The sequence below is a fragment of the Sebastes fasciatus genome, chromosome 18 (assembly GCF_043250625.1).
Source record: "Sebastes fasciatus isolate fSebFas1 chromosome 18, fSebFas1.pri, whole genome shotgun sequence".
Taxonomy (NCBI): domain Eukaryota; kingdom Metazoa; phylum Chordata; class Actinopteri; order Perciformes; family Sebastidae; genus Sebastes; species Sebastes fasciatus.
Genome location: NC_133812.1, coordinates 18482547 through 18505509, shown reverse-complemented (window position 1 = coordinate 18505509; position 22963 = coordinate 18482547). Strand labels below are relative to the sequence as shown.

The 22963-nt window shown below is 40.0% G+C and overlaps 2 protein-coding genes across 4 annotated transcripts in view; one reads left to right on the top strand and one right to left on the bottom strand.

The window, feature by feature from the left end:
• The first annotated feature begins 1490 nt into the window (after positions 1 to 1490).
• Positions 1491 to 6694, top strand: cep57l1 (centrosomal protein 57, like 1). 2 transcript variants are annotated; one of them, XM_074616535.1, is made up of 11 exons: positions 1491 to 1657; positions 2779 to 2950; positions 3056 to 3244; positions 3335 to 3456; positions 3708 to 3824; positions 3918 to 3995; positions 4215 to 4295; positions 4397 to 4471; positions 4580 to 4842; positions 5253 to 5397; positions 6161 to 6694. In XM_074616535.1, the coding sequence occupies exons 1-11, from the start codon at positions 1637 to 1639 to the stop codon at positions 6359 to 6361; spliced, it is 1464 nt and encodes a 487-aa protein (XP_074472636.1). In that variant the 5' UTR covers positions 1491 to 1636; the 3' UTR covers positions 6362 to 6694. The 2 variants fall into 2 exon arrangements, with proteins under 2 accessions (XP_074472636.1, XP_074472634.1); XM_074616533.1 differs by having other exon boundaries at positions 3317 to 3456.
• Positions 6695 to 10585: 3891 nt separating this feature from the next.
• The window catches only part of cd164 (CD164 molecule, sialomucin), a 14128-nt gene continuing 1750 nt past the window's right edge, over positions 10586 to 22963 (bottom strand). Inside the window, exons 2-6 of one of the 2 annotated variants that reach the window (XM_074616536.1) lie at positions 22757 to 22828; positions 16606 to 16674; positions 16171 to 16296; positions 14424 to 14510; positions 10586 to 14330 (exon numbers count right to left, since the gene is read on the bottom strand). In XM_074616536.1, the coding sequence (XP_074472637.1) occupies positions 14158 to 14330; positions 14424 to 14510; positions 16171 to 16296; positions 16606 to 16674; positions 22757 to 22828 (527 nt within the window). In that variant the 3' untranslated portion in view covers positions 10586 to 14157. The remainder of the gene's footprint in view (positions 14331 to 14423; positions 14511 to 16170; positions 16297 to 16605; positions 16675 to 22756; positions 22829 to 22963) is intronic. The other variant, XM_074616537.1, reaches the window with a different exon arrangement.

Below are 22963 nucleotides of genomic sequence, written 5' to 3'. Positions count from 1 at the left end.
ATGTTAGTAAAAAGGCAGTAAAAAAAGTTAGTAGTGCAAAGTACAAAGTACAATAAAATATACCAGATATAAAAATACAAAGAGATGAAGAAAACTGTTAAAACTGAATATAGTGCAGGGTAACAGCTGTGATACAGGACTATTAAAAAAGTTTATATAGTGCAGAAGAGACTGTTAAAACTGAATATAGTGCAGGGTAACTCCAGTAGCTTAGTCGCACAAATGCACAGATGCACAGATGCACAAATCTGCAGAGGAAACACAAATATCGAAACAAGTTTTACAGAAAATATGCCATTTCTCTCAGTGCAGCACACCTGCCATGCTGCACTGAGACATGTTGCCTTTAGCTACAGCAGGCTATTTGCATACTGTTGTGCAAATGTTTACAGGATGATAGATGATTGGTGATTTACTAGCTAAAGACACTTTACTAACCAACAACAGCCTAAATGGTAAGAAAAAATGCTTTCTTTAATTGAAAGTGGGCATGTCTCAGCATAATATGATGTAGTCCAACTTCCCATTTTACAAACCACAAGGGGTTCTTTCTTAAATCACATACATTAAGGTCATAGCTGCTGCTACTGAGGACACTGAGGTTATGTCCTGGGTATTTTAGGGTGTGTGTGTGTGTGTCCTTACCAAAAAGAAGTTTAGAAGATATCTAATAAGAAGTTCTCGCCTACTTCAGCTTTAAATGCCTTTGAACATGAAATCTGGATATGACTAATTTTCACTATTTCAACATTTAATTTCATCTTAAAGGTCCCATATCGTGCTCATTTTCAGGTTCATACTTGTATTTTGTGTTTCTAGTAGAACATGTTTACATGCTGTAATGTTCAAAAAAAACTTTATTTTCCTCATACTGTCGGCCTGAATATGCCTGTATTTACACTCTGTCTGAAACGCTCCGTTTTAGCATATTTTGACGGAGTTGCGATTGAATTGCAACAGAATTGCGTTGCTAGGCAACAACTTGGGTCCATGTGTACTTCCTGTGAGCTGATGACATTCATAAACACTGCAACCAGGAATAAACTGGGACACATTTAGAATGTTTACGTTTAAAATTGTGTAAAGGGTCTAAATATTTTATATTTGTGACATCACGAATGGGCAGAAATCCTGACAGCTCGTTTCAAATGCAGTGTTTCTGTATACGAGCTGTGTGTATTTCCCTGTTGATTGAGTGTTACAATACTTTCACAGTATTTATATAGGACTTAAGCCTGCTTTATAATAAATTAAAAAAAATTAAAAAATTTAAATCTCTCTTTTTTATAATATGGGACCTTTAAAATGTGTCCTCCAGGCCTAGAGATGGTGTCTCCGGGACAAAACCTTCATCAGATATATAAGTATTTATCTTAAACATTGATCAGACACTCATACATTGAAAACACTCTGGATAGCGGAAGTGGAGGAGGAACCAATGCGCAGGCGGAACCACTGTCGGGAGGGAAATTTAAAAAGTGCGGACAGCTGCTAGTGTGACAGGAAGCAAACAGGACAACCAACTGAGCACTCGAAGAAATCAGTTAGCTGCTTATAAACACAAGAAGACGGAGAATATTAATATACATTAACATATGATTCGTTTCTAAACGAGTATTAACCTCAATGTCACAGAATGGAGTATCATCACGACCAGGTAACATCACGAAGCAGCTGTTAGGTAGCTGCTAATGTGGCTAACAGCGTTGTTTACTTTCGCTCAGACGTCGTTAGCTGCTGACGTTCTGTTATCTGAAGCAGCTTTAATACTGGTGTTGTTACGTTTATCTGGTTTAACTCACACCAGGGCGGTTTCAAAGGGCGTTACTGCTTTATGCTGAGATAACTGATTATCTATAGGCGTTATTTGTAAACCAAATGGTTTGTTTTTCTCTTGTGTAACGTTGGCAATTTTGTATTTTTTGAAGCTTTTAGGAGCATAACAGTGAGTTTGTTTGGAGAACAGCCTTGTTGCAGAAAGCTGGTTCACTGGGGTACAGCACTATACTTAAAGATCCCATATTATGCTCATTTTCAGGTTCATACTTGTATTTTGTGTTTCTAGTAGAACATGTTTACATGCTGTAATGTTAAAAAAAAACTTTATTTTCCTCATACTGTCAGCCTGAATATGCCTGTATTTACCCTCTGTCTGAAACGCTCCGTTTTAGCGCATTTTGATGGAATTGCAACAGAATTGTGTTGCTAGGCAACAGCTTGGGTCCATGTGTACCTCCTGTCAAGCTGATGACATTCACATTCACTGCAACCAGGAATAAACTGGGACACATTTAGAATGATTACATTCTGATTGATGATTACAGTATATTTGTGACATCACAAATGGGCAGAAATCCTGACAGCTTGTTTCAAATGCAGAGTGTCTGAATACGGGCTGTGTGTATTTCCATGTGGATTGAGCGTTTTGATGCTTTCACAGTATTTACATAGGACTTACGCCTGCTTTATAAAAACATGAAAATCTAACTTTTTTATAATATGGAACCTTTAAATGATTGATCGGTTAGTTGATCGTCAGATAGTTTACCAATATAAATTTGTATTATATTTTACATGCATTTAACATTTAACCTAACCATGACTGGTTCCAGGTCCAATAATATAATATCTTTATTATATTGGTTTTTGGCTGTTAGTCAAACAAAATAACCCATTGTGGGGACTTTTTGATGGGCATCTTATTAATATTTTTATATTTAATATTAAATCGATAATGAGTCATTAGTTGCAACCTCCTCCTCTTATTTTTGTCTGTAGACTTTAGACTCACCCTCCAAAAACAGCTACATTGGGAGCTATTACCAGCCTCCGGACAGGATACGACCAATAGCAAGACAGCTGGAGTTCCCTGTCTACTCTTCCATCAGCAAGGACCCACAGATGACCAGCTCTCGGGTTTCTCAGACAAATCCTAACTATGACAGCACAGGTATGGCACAGCCATTATTTCAAGCTTCTTGTCTTGTACAGTGTTTTTCGTTATGGCCACCTGCTACATTCACCAGCTACGCCTTTCTGTTCTTGTTAACTTCAGCTGTTGTTGATGCACTGAAGACCCTCCAGGAGAAAATCAGGCGATTGGAGCTGGAGAGGAAGCAAGCGGAGAAGAGCTATAGTCAGTTCTCCCATGATGCTCAGAGGCATCAACAGGTCATAGCATCTTACATGGCGCCCAGTCAACCAGCAGCCAGCCTGCCTGAGACGGATAACTCTGGCAGGAAAGGTATGTGAGGGAGGCTACAGAGGGAGAGGCCACTGCAAATGCAAAGTCTTTTCTGTAGACGTCTTTTAATAGATGTGTTTATGAGAACAGAGCTGGACTCAAAGCTGCAGTCTGCAGAGTCGCGGTGTAAGGTTCTTGAGAAGCAGCTGGACTACATGAGGAAGATGGTTAAAAACGCTCAGAAAGAGAGTAACGTCGTCATGGAGAATCAGGTAGTCATAAAGGTTACAAACTGAAAGAAACAAATATTTCTTAAAAAGTAGAATCTAAAACTATAAGCCCAATATGATATAGAGAAATTGTAGTCTGGAAAATAGGCTTAATATCTTTTAAACAAGATTGAATTAACACATATACCACAAATGATGTTAATATCCTAACACCTTTCATCATCATTACTTCCTATCATTTCTGGATGTATGCTACTAAACCACCATATAATCTCTCTTTACTTCCCCTCTAGGCTTCACTGCAGAACCAGCAGCCAAGCAGCTCAAACACCCAACATCCTCAGCGGGACAAGCTGGAGAAACTTGAATCGGAGTGTCTCAAACTGAGTCAGACCCAAACTCTAGCAGAGGTTATTCACGGTTTTACAACTGATTAGTCTTAACACTAATCATCACAAGCTGAATGTTATGATCATTAATTCAATGACATTTTTTGCTTTCAGACAAAGCTTGACATTCTGGAGCAAAAGCTACTGAAAGAGGAGCATGAGCGTAAACTTCTGCAGGGAAAAGCAGACCAGGTCCGTCCACACACACTTCACTTGTTGCATCAGCTCAACAATGACACAAGAATCTACATTTTTACTTTGTTTTTTAGCTTTCCTCACCAAACATGCACATATTTTGCAATAAATGCAGAAAAATAAGCAATATTTTTTAAAAATGGTAAAATGCCAACAAAGAATCTTGAAAAGGAAAAAAGATTGACTTTAACCATGTTATTATTGTCATGTCCACAGCTGCAGAAGGACTTGGACATCAACTTTCGATTGTCTGTGCCAACTACTGAAGAAATAAAGCCAAAGAAGAAATCAAAAAAGGTGCTTTTCTTACTGATAAAGCTAAATAACTGCCTGCATTTAGTTGATGAGAAAAATATTTGTTTGCACATAATAGTGATAACCGCTGTCTTCTATGTCAGAAAACCTCCAGACAGAATGAGCTGGCATCACCAAGCAGCCCAACACACAAAAAAATGCCCTTTGTTGCAGGAACGGTGAGTCAGTTCTGATGCTCTGCACTAACTCTAAAAAAACATGTATTATCAACTCTTCCCCTTTTTTGATTCCTTTCAATTGATTTTGCTTTCCCCTACCTGTCACAGTCGACAAGCCCGAGCCATTCAGTCCACGCCAACATACAAAGTATACTTCACATGATGAAGCACCATCAGCCCCAGCTGTGTGAGCGAGTCAGCACGCTGCAACGGTCTGGTTGTGGAGCCAAGAAAAGCCTCCAAAAGGACTTTTCTCCATCTTCCGCCACTTTCCAGAAGCCTGACAGGGATCTTGAACGAGCAGAGCAGTCACTGGGCTCGCTGTCTGACCTGCTCTTGGCTCTGCAGGACGAGCTAGGACAAATGAGCTTGTGAGTAAGCTTTTTAGTATTATTTTGTTTTACTTTTTCTTTTACACATTTAGTAGGTCTACAACTAACGATTATTTTCATTGTTGATTAATATAGTGATTTTTTTCTCGATTAATCGAGTCGTTGTTTGGTCTAGAAAATGTCAGAAAATGTCGATCAGTGTTTCTCAAAGTCCAAGATGACGTCCTCAAATGTCTTGTTTTGTCCACAACTCAAAGATATTCAGTTTACTGTCATAGAGGAGTAAAGAAACCAGAAAATATTCACATTTAAGAAGCTGCAATCAGAGATTTAAAAAAAAAAAGTTTTTAAAAATAGTTGGCGATTAATTTCATGGTTGACCACTAATCACTTAATCGTTACAGCTCTAACATTTCACAATCTGTGTGTGTGTATGTTTATTTTGTCAGTGAGCATCAGGAGTTGGTGCAACAGATAGACGCAACCCAACATTGCGAGGAAAGTCAGGATCTGAAGAGAGAGCTGGAGAGGCTGGTCGCCAGGATGGAGGAGAAGGGAGCTCAGATCACTAAGCTCCGCAAACACCAGAAGATGGTATGTGAACTAGGGCTGTGCAAATAATCGAATTTCAAATACAATTACAATTACGGCTTCAAACGATTATGAAAACAAGATAATCAACATAAAAATAATATTTCCTTTACAGCGGTGCACTTATGCCCCGCTCAGCGGGTGTGGGAATATTCTTTCGTGGGAACTCTCCCCGGCGTTGGTGGTGCGCCACAACCTAGATCTAGGTCGGCTTGGAAAGGCCCGGGGTGAAGGTGGTGCTTTACAGCACCCCTCGCCCAGACCTCGCTGCTTAGTGCTCGCTGTGCCCTCTCTCTCTGCAGGGAGGGACGGAGTTTCCTGCTCCCGGCGCGACTGTGTCAACCGGGACAGACTGTCCTCATTGCGGCGATGGCTTTTTTTTGCTGTGTCATTACAATTCCTATCTATACAACCAATGTGTTCATTTTTAACTAGAGCACAAAGTTCTTCATAGGTGTCTTAATTTGACCCTCGAAGTGCACCAGATGGATGCATTCAGCTTTAAAATGTAGGCTACACAATTTTCTCTCTAAGTGCATGATGTTTCCTCGGTCAGTGAGTAATAATCGTGATCTCAATATTGACCAAAATAATCGTGAAAATGATTTTTGCCGTAATCGAGCAGCCCTAATGTGAACTATCACTCAGAGGCAGGCTTTGTAGATGTGTGGAAGTATTTAAGTATGTGTCTGTTTGTAGTGTCAACGGATCTCCATCCCTAATAGTGTAGGTGTCTAATGTTTTCTGTCTTCTGTCTTCTGCACAGGTTCATAAATTGACCCAGGCCCAGGCATGTGTTAAGGAACACACAGCCAAGAAGTTGAGTGGTATCAAGCCTCCTGTTCCTGTTAAGACTAAGAAGAAAGCAAAGAAAGGTGCGACCACCCACAACAACCTGCAGCTTCTTAGAGACACCCAGAAGTTCAGAAACAGCCTAAAACAAGACGACATCTCCTGGGAAACATGAGGTTCTCTGAAAGACCTTCCTGTGTGCGGGCTTTGATGCTACAGCTGGATAAACCACGAGACTCCCCTTTGTTCCTTCCAGCCTTGTTTTCCCTTTTCTTCAAATGGCCTCTTTATGGTAACAAATGAAAAGAGGGAATAAACACAGGACTTGATAATGTGTTACTCATGAAACCTATTAATTAAAGGGTGATTGGCTTAAATGAAATCTTGCACATACAGGGTCTTTCTTAGGTAGAGAGTGTGTAGTTTATTTATCATGACCTTAATCTCATCTCAAATGAAGTTGAATATTTTTAATATTTTCAAATTTTAATAAAGCTTATTCTCTCTACATATTGTTTTTACTTCTGCTAACACAAATATTTTTCTCCAACTCTGCATCGTTATTTGGACTTCATACTCAGAACCACTAGGTGGCAGTGCTCCGCTTATGTCTATTTTATAAATGTGAAGGCCTTTACCCCACACACCGCACAGTTGCATGTATAATAATAACAGATAACTTTATAATGTTGCGTGCAGCATCAAGCTCCTACTGTCTTGAGCAGTCTGTAATAGAGACGGACCAAGTGCTCTGTGAACTCTGTTAGAGCAGCTGGCTGGACAGCTGAGTAAATGTAGCCCTGACCACAGGACAAACGGATGTGGTTTTTATCGCTGTGTACAAGTGGGAGGAACTGCCTTTTTTCCACAGGATTTTGCTATTTCACACTGCCAAACTTATCTTAAATTCAACTATGATCGCTATTACTGTCAGATGACAGGACTGTTTGCTCTCTGTTTATTTGAGTCAGCCACCTTTAATGGGATGAATAACCACATGTGAAGCTGCCTCATAACATTCCTGCATTAGCTCCTCGTTATCAGGCCTCGGTCGACATTTTTATTGTCTCATCATGATACGCAGGAAGTATTTTTTACCGTAAAGCTCATCTCAGTCACTCCCTATACCACCAACTCTATTAAAAACTACAATTAAAACCATGCAACATTCCTAACTGCCCTTTCAGAGGTTCTGGGTCATGGGAGTAGAAACCAGCTGATTGTTATTGTTGCTCTCTGCATTCAGCCTTTTCAGTTAATTATCTAGCTAAAATTGCTTGGTCCTGGTATTCCTGGAATGACTCTTGAGTTCACGGCATGGTTAAACAGACTGAGCTGGCGTATGAGAGAGAGACTAAACCTATTGCATTGTTTCCCTGTGCTCCCATATTAGATTACAGAGCATGACGACATGGCAATCAGGTTAGCTAAAGGCAAGTCAAGACCCCTCCATGCCCACATACAACATCTCTCCTGACCCTGCAGCTCGGATACCTTGTGACTGCACACCCCTCTTTTTGCCTGGTGTTGAATAGAGCAGTGTGTGTAGGAGGGCTGGGCAGATGTGAGTCTGAGTAAGTTGTGGGTGTGTGAAAGGATTTCCTATAAACCGCTATCATCTTATGAAGATAAAGATACGTCTAAAGTGTGAGCGGACAGACTATTTCTTTGAGGTGTTACAAGTTTACGTGAAGAAAACATACTCAGTGTGTGAATACAAGTTTATTGGAAACGTTAGCTGAAATAAGGCCCCATAAGAGATGTTCTCGATAGAGCAGCACAAGCTTTTATTGTTTTTAATGGACACACGAGAGAGAAATTATGGTGCGGTTGTCCAAAAAAACATTCTACCCCGGAACTCTGTTTGGTTCTGGGAAACGGTGCCAGCTGGTGACTCTGGGCCACTGGAAGAATAACAGCCTGCTCAGCACAAACGCATATCGTACGCACACACCTCGTTCAAGAATGTAGTCAATTGTATGGACCGTGATTCTTGAGAGTGCACACACACAGATACACTAACATTTCCTTTAGAGCTGGCAGTTTTCTGCTGCATAAGCAGAACCTCGCTGTGACCTTGGAAACTGACCATGTGAAAACTCAACAGGGTGAAAAACAAACGGGTTGTTTTGAGCAGAGGGGGGGCTTCTTTGGTTTGGACTCTTATTGACCCGTTCGGATATCAACGGTACATGACGGCAAATAACGTCACATGGTGGCAATAAACTTTGCACCTGTTTCCTTTTCAAAAACATGTCGATTGGTATCATACACAGTAAGTAGTAAACATCAAGATAATGCTACCAAACTTGGTGAGGACCACTTCAAGTGTCCCCTCATTAAACTTTAAAGACAAGGTAATGTATGTAGACTTCAGGAAAAGCTGTTACAGTGGGTGATTGTAGGGTAATTAGTTTGTGTATGACCAAAGGGGGGCGCTAGTGTCACCAAAACCAGTGGCTCACAACCTTTTAGGGATTGTGACCCCTCAAAATGAAGCACTGTCTCTAGGGATGCTCCGACTTTTTCAGTCCCAGTAGAGATACCTGGGCTTTGGGTATCGGCCGATACCGAGTACCGATCTGATACCAGTGTTTGATTAATACGTTTTATGCCTCACTGTGTGGAAGTGACTGGGATCATACTTTTAACGTGTGACTTGACTTAAACATTGCTTTATTATAGCATCTTTGTAGAACAAAATGGAACAAAAATACACATAGATATGAATTTACTGAATTCATTATTTTTAAAATAATAAATTGTAAAAAAGCGACTGGTAAAAAAAATCTTAAAAATTAAGAGGAATTACAATTCAAGTGTAAACCTTTTTAATTCAGCAAGAAATTGGTCAAAACTGTAATTACAATTCCAGTATATAATGTATATAGTATTTACATATAGAATTGAATTAAATAGATCCAATGTCATCGATATCCAATCAAGCTATTTGAGTCCGTATCGGCACAATATTGGTATCGGTGCATCCGTACTTGTCACCCTTTGTCATAAGTTCTGGCCTTTGTGAAGGCATGAATTGTGAGGGATTTCTAGATGCCTTAAGAGATGAAAAATCTGAAAAAAATATACATAATTATATGTAATACAAATACACTTTTTCTGTCTGATCCCTTCAGTTATTTAGTGACCCCTCAGATTTATCTTGGGGGCCTATGTTGGGAACCAATACACTAGATAATCAGGTAGAAAATGAATTGTATTGACGGGGTTGGGGTGGATCCAGGATTTACTACATGTACACGTATGTCAATAAGAATCTGATTATGCCTGTAAATTATGTTTTTTCCAAAAGACTCCAAACATATTGATCAACACAGGAGCAGGTAAAGCGGACAGTGGGGCGAAACAAAGTCCCTCAGCCAGCTACAGATATTAGAATTAATAGTTTATTACAAATTTGATCTTAATATCCCTGACCAATGCTATAAGTGTAATATTCAGCAAAGTACATTATATCATTGCTCTCAAATTACCTCTTCTCCAACACCTTAAAGTCCAAAGCTATGTATATTTAGCATTTCAGTTGGGCTCTAGAGAAACTCACATATATAGTTAGGAAGAAAGCTTCGGAGTTTTATGACATCTGGGAAATGTTTTGGGAATTTGTTAAAAATGATGACATTGAAGTGGCACCAGAAGTGTGAAGTGGGAGTCCTATTGTACTGTACTTATATTTGTGACCATATTCTTAATTAAATACATTTTATTTATTTATATATTTTTATTGTATTTATTTACTTAATTATATTTTCATTGTAAATGTATATCATTTTAACTCCATGTTTAGCTATTTTTACATTTTATATTTTTAATATTATTTTATACACTGCCATATGTTCAATTTGGGGGAAGGTTCTGTGTTGCATGTATAATGTGTTAAATGTATAAAATCAATAAATATATGTTTTACAAAAATGTATAAATAGTTTGTCAGTTTATGAATAGTTTAAAGAGATAAATAAAACATCACTCAAACGTCTGTACGGTAAATATGAAGCTACCAGCAGCCGGTTCGCTTAGCCTAGAAATATACTTCATAGGTAAATACAGCTGAATTTGGAGATGCCTAAATGTTTCGATACTGTAAATATAATGTGTTGAAATGGTTTGTTTTTCTTGTGTAACAAGATAACTTGTTGACCTAGCATTAGCTACTCTCACACACACACACACACAGGGCAATACAAAGCAAAGCCTGAACACGATACATTTTGTTGTCCGGGCAACTAGCCGTTCAATTGTAACCATGGTGACGGAGCCTGAGACCTGAGACCTGGCTGTGTGTGTCATCGTCCCACTTGTGATTTGTCATGTAAATCAAACCAGCTCCCAAGACAAAAGTTGTCCCTGCTGCCAAATGAAAAGGTAAATACAGTGATTTGTTTAACAATATTCAAACTTTATTGGCTTTACATCGTGAAACTAGAGGCGACACTAGAAAAAACAAGGCACAAAATAAAAAGGTTTGAGAGAAAGCAAAAAAGAAGCATAAAACATTTTGCTTTTGTGGCACCTGCGAGTGTCTTATTATACAGTCTGTGTGTGTCAAAGTGGGGTGGGGAGCAAAGCCAAAAACAATATCGTACCTACCAGACTGATGACACAAAAGATAAAAAGATATGGCACTACAGTGTGTGCACATAGAAAGAAAGCCAAAAAGAGGAGGGAATCAAAAAGCTTTTTTTACTTGTTGGAATTGAACACTTCGAGGCTTGAAAACTGAAAAGAGGGCCCTCCATGACCAAGCAAATTTTAAAATCCTACTTGACAAAACAACTCATTCAATAAAACAATTGAAAAATTACAACCAAAGTGGATTTCAAGTCATCACATGACTGTTTGCATGATGGGAGGAAATGCTGTTATTTTATTACAACGTGCTGGTGAGAAGTCATCCAGGCTACAACCAGGCTAAAACTACGCCATTCATTAGCTGGTTATATCCATGTCAGCAGCATTTAAAACACCTATAATTCTATTGTGTGATTGGTTGAAATGTAGACACTTAAATGCCAATAAACCAACCATTTAAGTATAAGATACTCAACGGCAGCCTGGTGTTTGCCTGGACGGCTTCTCCCTAGCTAATGCTCTGTGGGTTTGATGAAGAAGTTAAGGCTGAGCATGACAGAACAAGACATTTAAGCAGAATACAACACAGAAAACCACTTCACAGGGGTCTGAAAGTGCTGCTGATATTTAATAGGTGTCATTTTTACAAACTACAACTATATATGGATATTAACTGAATAAGGCACTTTTCCTTAAGAGGTGCACGGACTGAGTTTGTAGGAGAAGCTGCGGAGAGGCAACACAATGGACATCTATTGGCATACGCGGATACCAGAGGTGTTTTGTGACACACCACGATGTCGAACATGTGATGCCGTGTTGTTAAGGAATGCAGAGAGCACTCTGGACTGGATTCAGTGGTTACACAGCGCGCCACTCGACAGCTGTGAATAAATATTCCTCTAAATTTGGGCGAAGGATCTCGGGCATGCAGAGGATGAACAAATGGGTGCAGCTAAGGCAAAACCCTGGAGCCTTCTCGCCGTAGTTGGGTCTTTGGGCTGTAGCCTAATGCCACCAGGTGACCGGGTTAAAAGGCGTGTTTATGGTGAGCAGCAGGAAAAAATCCTAAATTATGAGAGCCAAAACAAAAAGAAAATAATCTGCACTCATTTGTACTGTTCGTGGTCATAGAAAACAAGGTGATTATTCATCCATTATCTAGTAAATATTCAATAGTATTTATACAAGCATCGGATTTTTTTTTTTTTTTTTTTTTTGGCTGAACCATGAAAACATTTACAAAGACAAAAGTTACAAAACAAAGCTTGTCAGTGCAATGCTCAATTTCCATGCCAAAACTGAGGACTTTGGCTCAATGCACACCGTTTCAAGGCATTCTTTCAACTAGCATTATGGAGCTAATCGCAAATAATCAAGTGGTTTTTAAGTGTCTAAATCCTTAAGAGCATACGCAATGGGAGGAGAAAAAATCACAACTCCAAGCATCCAGCATGCAATAATGACAAAAAAAGGCCTTTAACAAAAGCATTCTTGACACTGACAAGCCGCTACGAGCACTGATAAACACTCCTTCATTTAGCCTTTCCTCAAGTTGAAACCTAGATGATGAACAAAAACAGGACATGGCTATGTACAGGAGGGACAAAATGGAAAATCACACAGTTAGCAGCAAGCGAATTAGAGAACTTGACATGAGCTCTAGCACGGCCGCTTAGGTGTTGCACTTCATTCACAATCAGAGGTGCAAAGCTCATTTTTGACCAAACAAACACTCAGACAGTCCAACATTTTTACCTCAACGCACTCTCTGCAATACTCAGGTTTCTTAAAATTAAGCCCATTATTTCTCTTTAAAGTTACATTCCCTGATTTATAGCACCTAACAGCGGTCCAAAATTTCCTGCCAGCTCATCGTTCATGTTTGGAAATTCAACACAATTTACAACTGAAACATAAATAGTGAGTTGGGAGGAAATCTGGGAGCAGTATTGGGCGCTACAAAAAAAGGGAAAGCACCTTTCAAATTATTCATTTATACAAAGTCACCAGTGAGAAGACCATCGGTTTCATGTACTGAACATAGTCCTCTACTTATAGGGTATAACTTCAATCTGATCAAGGCCCTTGAGTGACAACTATCTACTGTATTCTTCACAATAAAAGGCTCTTCAGTCCAGCTGGGGTACTACGGTTCTCACCAATATCAGCACAGCGATACCGTTTCTTTCTCGCAAAACAAACTAATGATAACACTCAACCGGGAAGAATCCTCTCCCATTTCTCTCTTTAAGTCATACTGGACATTAAAGGCACTTCACTGCTATCACTGTCCACACATCAAGAAGGTGCATGCTATTTTTCTTTATCTCCACCATTCGCTATATTATACATTATTAAAACAAATTTCTGTAATATTCTACAATCTTTCATTTTGACCCACGGGCCCCTTTTTGACTTCCCCACAGAAATGGGGGCTGGGGGGGGCGGGGGAAAGTTAGCAGTCAGAGTGGGTACGTTTGGATGTCGTTAAAGATCAGAAAGAACAGCAGGGAGATTAAAAGATGGGAAATTAACTTGATACGTGATTTATTGCATTGAGCTGCTCTACTAACAGTTGACATTTGTTTTTAGTATTGGGTGAAATGATTTCCCCGGGGAACAGCAGAAAACGCACAGCACTCCTAAATGCCAAAAGAGGCACCCAAACTAACACCAGAGGGATTTTGTTTTTAGTCTCACATCAGATGATTGGGTGTTGCTTTTATTCCCTCGTAAATAAACCCCACCACTCTTACATCATCTCTGAACACATATACAGCTGCATGGGGGAAGAGGGAACCTGCCCACGATGCAACAGGCTAAAAGCAACACTGAATCATCGCAGTCGTCACGTGTAAGAATAGCTGTGAACTCAAACAGTGTTTCCAAAATCAAGGCAACTAAAATGATGTAAATGATACCAGTTTGCAGCTGTACTACTCCCCAAGCATCAACAGGTACTTTGTGTACACGACTTATTCTTTTTAACTCTCATGTGGTAATTGAGGAAGCCACAAGGAGCGGGGCTGTAAATCACACCAACCGTCAGATTTGCTGGAAAAACGGTTTTCCGCAGAATGACTAACGGCATGATGGAGGTGGGAGTAGCTACCAGATGACGTAATCCATATGACTGGAGACATTGTTTAGTTGTACTAGTTGAATTATCACACATACAGGCCTGTGTGTGTGTGTGTGCCTTAATATAACATACTACGACAACACATCAAAGATCTAGAAAACCTGCTTGAAAACACTGTTTGAGTCCGCCGCGATGAGTGCGTGCCGAGCGGGTGGGGGGGGGGGGGGTTTGCTCCGCGAGGTTCTAGTTGGCGGGGAAAGGTCGTGTTACGTGGATCCAGAAGAGCGGCTGCTTCAAAGGGTGTGGTAGTTGCGGTCCTTGGACTTGCAGAACTTGTAGAGGAAGAAGATGACGGCCTGCAGGCCCAGGACCAGCACTATTCCACCGATGAAGCTCGCAGCGTCGAAGGTGTTCTTGCTAGGGGCAGGAGACGGGGCAACTGGTGTGGTGCTTGTGCTGATTGGAACTGTGATAAAGACAGAGGAAAGGAAAATGGAGATTTGTTATTCTTCTTTATCTACATTACACATGTAATGTTCCATCACAACGCCAGACTTACCTGAAGAATTTGATGGAGCCGTGGAGGTGGAGATGGAGATGTTACCACTGGTAGTGGGGGTGGGGGTGGAAATAATAGTTCCATTGCCTGTAGTGGGGTCACAGTAAGAACACATCCATTAGCCTTTATTTGACTTTTAAAGACGTTTAAAGTTGTAATCCTTAAGATTTCAGTCCTGCGGTTACTCGTGGCGTCAGTAAGAATGGTTTAATACTAAAGTAAACACTCATTGAGCAGCTACTTTGTCAGAAATACAAATACTGGTGTATCCGTTTGCAGTGCAGCCAAAGAAACATGTTGTGTTAATAAAGAGATCAGTCAACAATAACTGGATTACATGCTAAATTGTTTCCCGTGAATTAAGGATGCACCGATAGGACTTTTTCAGTCCCGATACCGATAGCGATATCTGGGCTTTGGGTATCAGCTGATACCGAGTACTGATCCGATACCAGTGTTCAATTAATAAGCTGTATTCCTCACTGTGTGGATGTCACTGGGATCATTCTTTTATGTGTAAAGAAACATCAGGCTTGACTTAAACATTGCATTCCTAACTTTGTAAAACAAAATGTATCAAATAAATACATAGATATAAATTTAGTGAATTCTTATTTATTATTAAAATAATAAATCGTACACCTGCAGCTTGGTAAAGAATCTTAAAAATGAACAGGAGTTACAGCTCATAAACCTTTTTAATGCAGCAACAAATTAGTCAAAACTTAAACAGGAATTAAAATTCCAGTAGATAATGTATATAGTATATAAACATAGAAATTCATTTTATAGATCGGCCCCATTGTCACCGATATCCTATACAGCTGTTTGAGTTAATATCAGCCCGATATCCGATCCGGTGTCGGTATCAGTGCATCCCTAACGTGAATCCCTTATGCTAAATAAACGCAGACCATAAATAGTATCAAAAACTGGGTTTGATTTCATGAAATTCTTCAGGATTACAACTTTTCTTTTTTTCTTTTCTTTTTTTCACTCAGTATTTATTTCTTTACTTTCTCTAGTTGTATTGCCGTGACGTCTTTGTGCTGCTGCAACAACAGAATTTCCCCACTGGGGATCAATACAAGCTTCTTATCTTTAAGAGATCTCAATAAAACTATAGAGAGGTGCAGGAATGACGTATTTTTTGTAGGCCAATGGGATTTTTCCATTGGGTTTTGGATTATTGCAGAAAATAAGCTCTGTGGCAAACAAACATTTATGATACTTACACGTTTTGTTCAGCAAGATAATCTCCACAATTGAACAGCAGTTTTATGATTTTTGAAGCGTAAATGCAATCGCCAGATGTAAAAAGCTAACGTTAGGGTATAAACAAACTACACTACGATCGCTTGAACGTGAGTATACACAACGAGGCTGTAAGGCGGACGAGTCGGCGTGATGATGTTTAATAGTCTCATTTAGCCACTTTTAGCAACCAGCTTTTTTAAAGACACATTAAAGTTTCAAAATATTTACTGACGTACTTTAAAATCGTAGAATAAAAAGTTAAAATCTCTTAAGCTTAACCACAGACCTTATTTCAGGCATCTAACTAAAAAACCATTAAAAAAAACACTGACTTCCAGACAAGGGAACTGGAAGTGCTAAAATGCTAACTCGTTTCCGTGTTTCAGGACTCATTCCTGTAGCTCTCTATTAACAAGACCACTTCAAACCTTATATGCTGGACAACACAGACTACAGCAGGCAGTAGCAGAGGTATTTCAGGACGGGTTACCTGTGGTGGGCTGAGCGCTGCTGCTGTTAGTGGAGGTGGTGGTGACAACAGAGGTAGGGGAGGATGTAGCGGGAGTGGATTTGGGAGCAGTCACAGGGACAATTGGGACTGTTGTGGGTTCAGCAGCTGGACAGGGAACGAACACCAAGACAGGGTGAAAGGGGGAAAGCGAGAGACAAAGGCCAGAAAGTACACAACGCTCCCTCATTCATGTTTTACACCTAGACAAGTCTTTAAGACATAAACAAAGACGACAAAGACAGAGCCAAAGTACTGAGACCGACCATTAAAACATAGCTAAACCCAAACAGAATCTGCAGATTACATAATGTGTTTATTTGTATACAAATATGGAGTTTGCCAAAAAAACAAGGTGTTAATATAAAATGTTAATTTCCCATCAGACATTTAAAACCACTTTGCTTTTTGACTTACCTGAGCAGCTAGCGTTGCTGCAGATCTCGCTTTCTGGCATAACAGTCATGTTGTGACAGCCAGCAGGTACTGAAAGAGACAAAAGTATCATGAATTAAATGCCTGATTCATGCGTTATATGAATTAAAAGGGACTGTATGCAAGTTTTAACACATATAAACATTTTTAATCATGTTTTTAATCATGGACCTTGGATTCACGGAGGGACCTTCGTTTGGTTTTGGGTATCAAAACGGACCCTGAGCTGGCAAAATTCCTATTGGACAGGTAAGCTAACATCACTGCCAAGCATGTGAAATATATAGTGGTTTTGTGGTTTTAGCTGTCAATCTTATTCAGCCTCACTGTTTTGACCGATGCTCACTCGCGTCTATGTAGTGTGAGCGTGAACAACAGGATGCTGACTTAACGACCACAGGTGTCACTTCTAACAAGCAATTTCTGATTCTTACATCTAGCCCCTTTAAGTTTCTCCCAAGCGCCCAAAGTAGATTTCAGTGTTTTATGTTGGCAAGAGTAAAAGCACTTCAATCCCGAGCCTTATTAGAGCTGACGAATGTACAATAATTTGTTATTTCGCTCACAACAGTCTCGTTATACAGCTCACAAATAAGAATAACCAGCAACATCACTGCGTGTGTCCAAAAACATAATGGCCTCCAGTCTTGTTCTGTGCATACAGAATAGTTAAGCAACATGATGTGCAGTGGGGTAGTTCTCTTATCGCATCTCCTACACAGGAAGGTCAGAGCAGCTGCTCACACAGGCCCACATCCTGCAGTTGGGAGGATGGCGTCCCCTCCATCCTGCTGCCCCCATCATAACACTTGATTATTTGGAGTCGGGCATGTCTGAAACCTGTTCTGTAGGCATTTGTTTATCATTTTTACCACATCAGCACTGTATCTGGTAATACAAGATCATGACTCAATGCATCTTTTATTTATAGCTAAAATAGTCAGTGAAAAGTAACTTAAAACCAGTATTCAAATCATATACTAGAAGTAAAAGTAGCAATACAACAATGTAAAAATACTCCATTCCAAGTGAAAGTCCTGCATTGGAAATATTACTTAAGTACAGAAGTATTACCAGCTAAATGTACTTAAAGCATAAGTAAAAGTATCTGTAAGAGTCCCTGTCAGTGTTATATTACTATAGTTTTATAATACTAATGTATAAACATGTAAGAGGCATTTTAATGTTGTAGCTGGTCGAGGTTGAGCTCATTTTAACAACTTTATCAGCCATACAATGCATTATATTTTATAAACTAATCAATTATTTTGAATGTAAAATGTTTCTCTGCAAAGTAAATGTCGTGGAGTAGAAGTATAAAGTACTAGAAATTAGTAAATTACAATTAGGAAGGTAATCCAGGCACTCCGAAATACTAAAACAAGTGGCAACGAGGAAGGAAATGTATTAAAAAGCCTTTATTGTAGTGGCTAAATCATTAAAAAAGCCAACATGTTTTGACCACTGTAGGTCTTCATCAGGTCATTCAATGTGGCCTTACCTGTATCGACAACCAATGGGAGGCAATTCAGACAGAAACAAGTCATTTATGTAAATCATCAATGACAATTACTCATACTTTTTAACATAGGCTGTAAAACAAACATTGGAGCCTGTACAGAATCTGTCTATAGTGTAAAGTGGTCATTTTTGCTGACTCATAGTTAAATCATCTAGGTGTATTCTGTTTTATTGTAATGTCGGATTACTAATTAACTTTGACAGAAAGGGACTTTGCCCCCGCCATGAAGTCTTGCTTGTCCCAGATACTTTACAATAACTCACCATACAGACTAAACATTGATATTATTTATTTATCTACCTAAGAAACAAAATTTTACAAATTTACAGACATGACTAACTAAAGCAAGATGAAATGCCATAAATTAAACAACCAAACACAAAGACGTCTGTCTATCCATTTGTTAGTTTCCTTTAATGGTACAACTATGCCCGTCACAGCTAGGAAACCATGAGTCACGACGGCCAGCACCTTGTGACAATAGATTCTTTTCACACCCAGTTATATGGTGTCACTTTACTGCTCTTGTTCAAGCTAAAACATGCCAGAAACTGTCTTCAGGAATTCTTTTTTCAAGCAAAAAAAATGCCCCAAAAATTGCAGATTCTAGTTTCTGTACCCCCGCCTCTGCTCAATGTCAGCTAGGATCAGCTCCAGCCCCCGCCTTACCCCCCTCCGCGACCCTGAATCGGATAAGCGGTAACAGATTATCAGTGAATGAATAAAATCAGGATAAATAAAGTAATTTGCACTTTAAAAAAAGTTGCAATAAAGGAAATTACTTCACCGCAAAAGCCCTAGTCTCATATCATGATATCGATATAATATCACTACATTGCCCAGCCCTAAATAGCATTATACAAACATCCAGCGTGGCCACACTTTGCCTTCACTTGTCTCGGCCCTCTCTGGACTGGAATCCCGTTTTACAGGTTCTCAAACTAAACGTCTCAAGTGATACGGAAGTGGACAACACATCTCCCATTTAATAATGGTTAAAATGATGGGGGAGGCCATTAAAAGGCCTCTGACTTCGTCTTTGTGTTGATGAATAAAAAGTATGCCCTTTAATTTGTTTATTATATGAGCATATGGGGGCATCATCATCATCCTGGACTACAGGAACATCATAAAGGGAAGTGTGCCTACTCAGCGTGAGGCACCTGGTGCTGTAAAACGCCTTCCTACACCTTCCTCGCTTGTAATACTATAATCCACACACAGCAACCGAACCCAACGACGTCTCCCACCAGATGGCTGCCCATAAATTACAGATGCACCGACTTCAACAGGAAGGTCGCAGCCATTGTTGAAAATGAAAGCGTCTTTTGGCTTTCTCCAAATAGGGTCAAAAATGAGTCACCCAGCCTGAGTTGCATTCTCCACAGCTCACACAGCTATATTTTGTATCAGGGTATGCATCTTTGTGCGCTGGCCTTGGAGACAAGCAACTACCAAATGGCTGTGCTTTCAGAATTATTAGTATGTGGAGCCCATGATGTAAAGATTCTGTGTGACTGTTGGTTCAATTATGTGGTTATTACTCAGGTTTTTGTGGTATTCTGTAGTGATTCAGCCAGGTGTCTATTGCTGCCACTATGCATTGATTTGCCACCTGTTTTATGTATGTTTTCACCATTATCCAGACTGCTACCTTACATGATTTTGCAGTTCTGCTCTGACTGACCAGGAAGGAAAGTGAGCACAAAAATAAGCTGCTTCATATACCTTAAAGGTGCTATTGATAACACTCAGCCAATACATTGCATTTACTTCACAACAAGTCATTGCCAGGCATTTACTGTCAATCTCAGCCATTTATCTGTTTTTTTCCCCACTAAGTGATGACCCAGAGATACCACATGATACCAACGTGGTTTTACTTTTGGCTCACAAGCCCTGTTAGAAGTGGGAACCAAACGTCAGATATCTTCCACAGAGATAAACAAAACATTCATTTTGGACCCGCCAACATTAATTCACAATCCTCATATTTTTTTTTCAGGAAAAGCCATACTTTTATTCGACACCTTTCTAAAAGCTCATTCTAAAAAAATATTTGTCTACAAAAAAATGTTATCCCTAACACCTTTAAACTCAAAGAGTGAAACGTTTTAAACTTAAATCTCACTTCCTTTCAACCTGTGGTTGAGTAACAACAATGCTCAAGTCATTTCAAAAGTGTTGGCTGCATTCTTTTTCTCACAGTCTGTGTGATCCGACTGCGATCTACGTATGTCGAAGCATGTGGGAGTTTTTTTTTAGCTCTCCCGTAGGTCAGAGGGCTGTTATCTCACAGGCAGCTGTGAAAGGTAGGACCGACTCTCACCCCTTTTCCAAGATGGTGACATCATCATCACCACGAGGTACAGCCACAGCTTGCTCGAGCTAGAAGTGTGAGTGGAAGCCTCATCTCACATTAGAAAAACAGCCTCTTGGTGAAGAGCACTCAGCGAGCTTTGTCACAGACGACCTACCGCCTGTACTTAGAGGCGCTACAGAGCTTGCGTGTACATGTGTTGAGTTTTTGAGTGTTTAAACACTGGCCTTCAGGGAAATGTGCCTCTGACGCCAAAGGCTTGTTTACACAAATTCCCTAAACCGAAGATAAATCTGGTAATGACAATGTGGTAGACGTTGCAGCAGTGTGGTTATAACGAGGCCATCATGACTGGCCAGAGCTGACCTTTTCCGGTTTTTGCTGAGTTCATATGAAATAGGTGATCTTTTCTTGGGTTTGTGAAAGGCTTTAGCTCAAGATTTACTTTAGTGTGTGTATGTGAGCAGTCAGTGTTGTTTAACACGGATGAGCCTGCTTGTAACCTGTGTAGCAGGCTGGTGCGAGTTGTTTGTTCTGGTGTGTAACAGCACTGAGGAGAGTCTTTGACACGTAACCCGAACAAAATAAAAACAGCCAAACCTCCCTGAAACTTTTAACAATGAGTCTATATGTTGTTTAAATTAACATCAGATGATAAAGGGAAAGGGAAACTTAGTAACAGATCTCAATACATTTGTTTTTTTGTGTCTGTGGGTATTGTTTAGTGTAATTGTAAACCTGAACAGTTTTCTCCATTGGGAAATACAACAGGCTCATCCCGTCTCACCTGTCCTGTTCAACCACTCCATGATAATGAAGTAATGTATCACCAGAGGGCCTTTAAACAAAGCAGGAGGATGGTGTGGGATCACCAAATCTCTATGAGAGAATCAAAGCATCTCATTGGAGAAGTTGTCAAACAGGTCGACTCCCATGAGACGTATCATACTTGTCCTTGTTCTACTTAACTATTGTTGAAGCAATAACACAGGAAAGATTACACAAGTCACAGCGTCTTCCATTCTTTGAGCCAACAAAATGACAACTGAAATGTACGAGGAGATCACAGTGCCCTGAACTGCACCAGAGGCATACATTATGAGAACAACACGGCACGTGAAAATCTTTTATCCTATCTGCACACTCTTTCCTCTAACTTGTGCCGTTATGCTCTCCTTCCTTCTGTTCCCCAGCGTGAGGATATTGCAGGCTTCCTGCCACACATCCCCTCGCTTCCTCTCCTGTTCGTCCTCTTCACGATCACCAGAGACCTGTGTGTGTGTGTCGACACACACTGAAGTCAGGCCAACATTGGCGTACGGCCCTCTAGGGCGATATGGTCAATAATCACGAGAGGCTTTTTTTTGTTCACCGACAAGGTTCAGGTTTTGGCTAGAGGTCTACTGTACTATTTACCTCACAAACCACTTAGCCAGAAGTGTGCTTTTTCAAGCAAATAATCACTGAATGAAATAGTGGGACAAACTCACGATTTTAAGATACAAGACTGTGTCGACCGATTTCTGCTTCACTCATAAAACCTGTAACCTCATTTCCTGACACTGATAACAACATGAAAACAAGCAGCTCCTCTCCTCTGCTACTGAGAACCACAAACCGTAAGAGGGAGCGCGCAGCGAATGGAAAAGCCGTTGGTTGACTCAGGAAACAATCTGTCAAGCAGTTTTGTTATGGAAACTCCTTTTTTTACTGAATGATGCATATTTCTAAATCACAACCAGCGGACTTCCAAATTAGGTTGAGAAATACCACTGCAGCATATTTCTCAACATCCTCTGCTATGTAGTGCAGAAGTCAGAGAGATGTCTCACACTCGGGGCACTCGTGTTTGGACAGACATTCCCATTAGCATAATGAAATTAGGGGACGGCGATACAAAGATGGAGGCAAAGGGGAGCAATCCCACAAAAAAAAAGTAAATGTCCAAAAGCGATCTAGCTTTGCCTCTCAATCTTCTACGATGAATTCATTGTTGGAAGAAATAGTGAGTCTATGCAATAACCTCTAACCCTACAGAGCTTTGTGTAATTTCCTCCTAAACCAGTCTGTCCAGATCCACAGCGTTCGGTTGGTGTTGCCAGACGATTATACAGCTCAGGCTTTAGGGAAATTGGGATGACATCATCCAAAAGTCAGCATCCACTGCCATGCATTCTCTCCATACCGCAGGAATCATGTGTCCCATCAGTTCAGCTGTCTGGACAATTTAGGACACACAAAGACCAACCTGTGCCTCTCCCTACCACAACACATTTATGACAGATACTCACATGTTGTGCAGTTCACCCACTGGCAGTCAGGAGTATTTCCACATGTATCACACGACAGAGAGGAACATCCATCTGCAAAGAAGTCATTCATCAAATTTAGCTGTGGTATTTTTTAAATAACGGTAACTTCCTCCTGCAAGTGGTGGAAAGTGAAACTGTAGCTCTTCAGGTGTTACTATTAGGGCTGTCATAGTTAACATCATAATA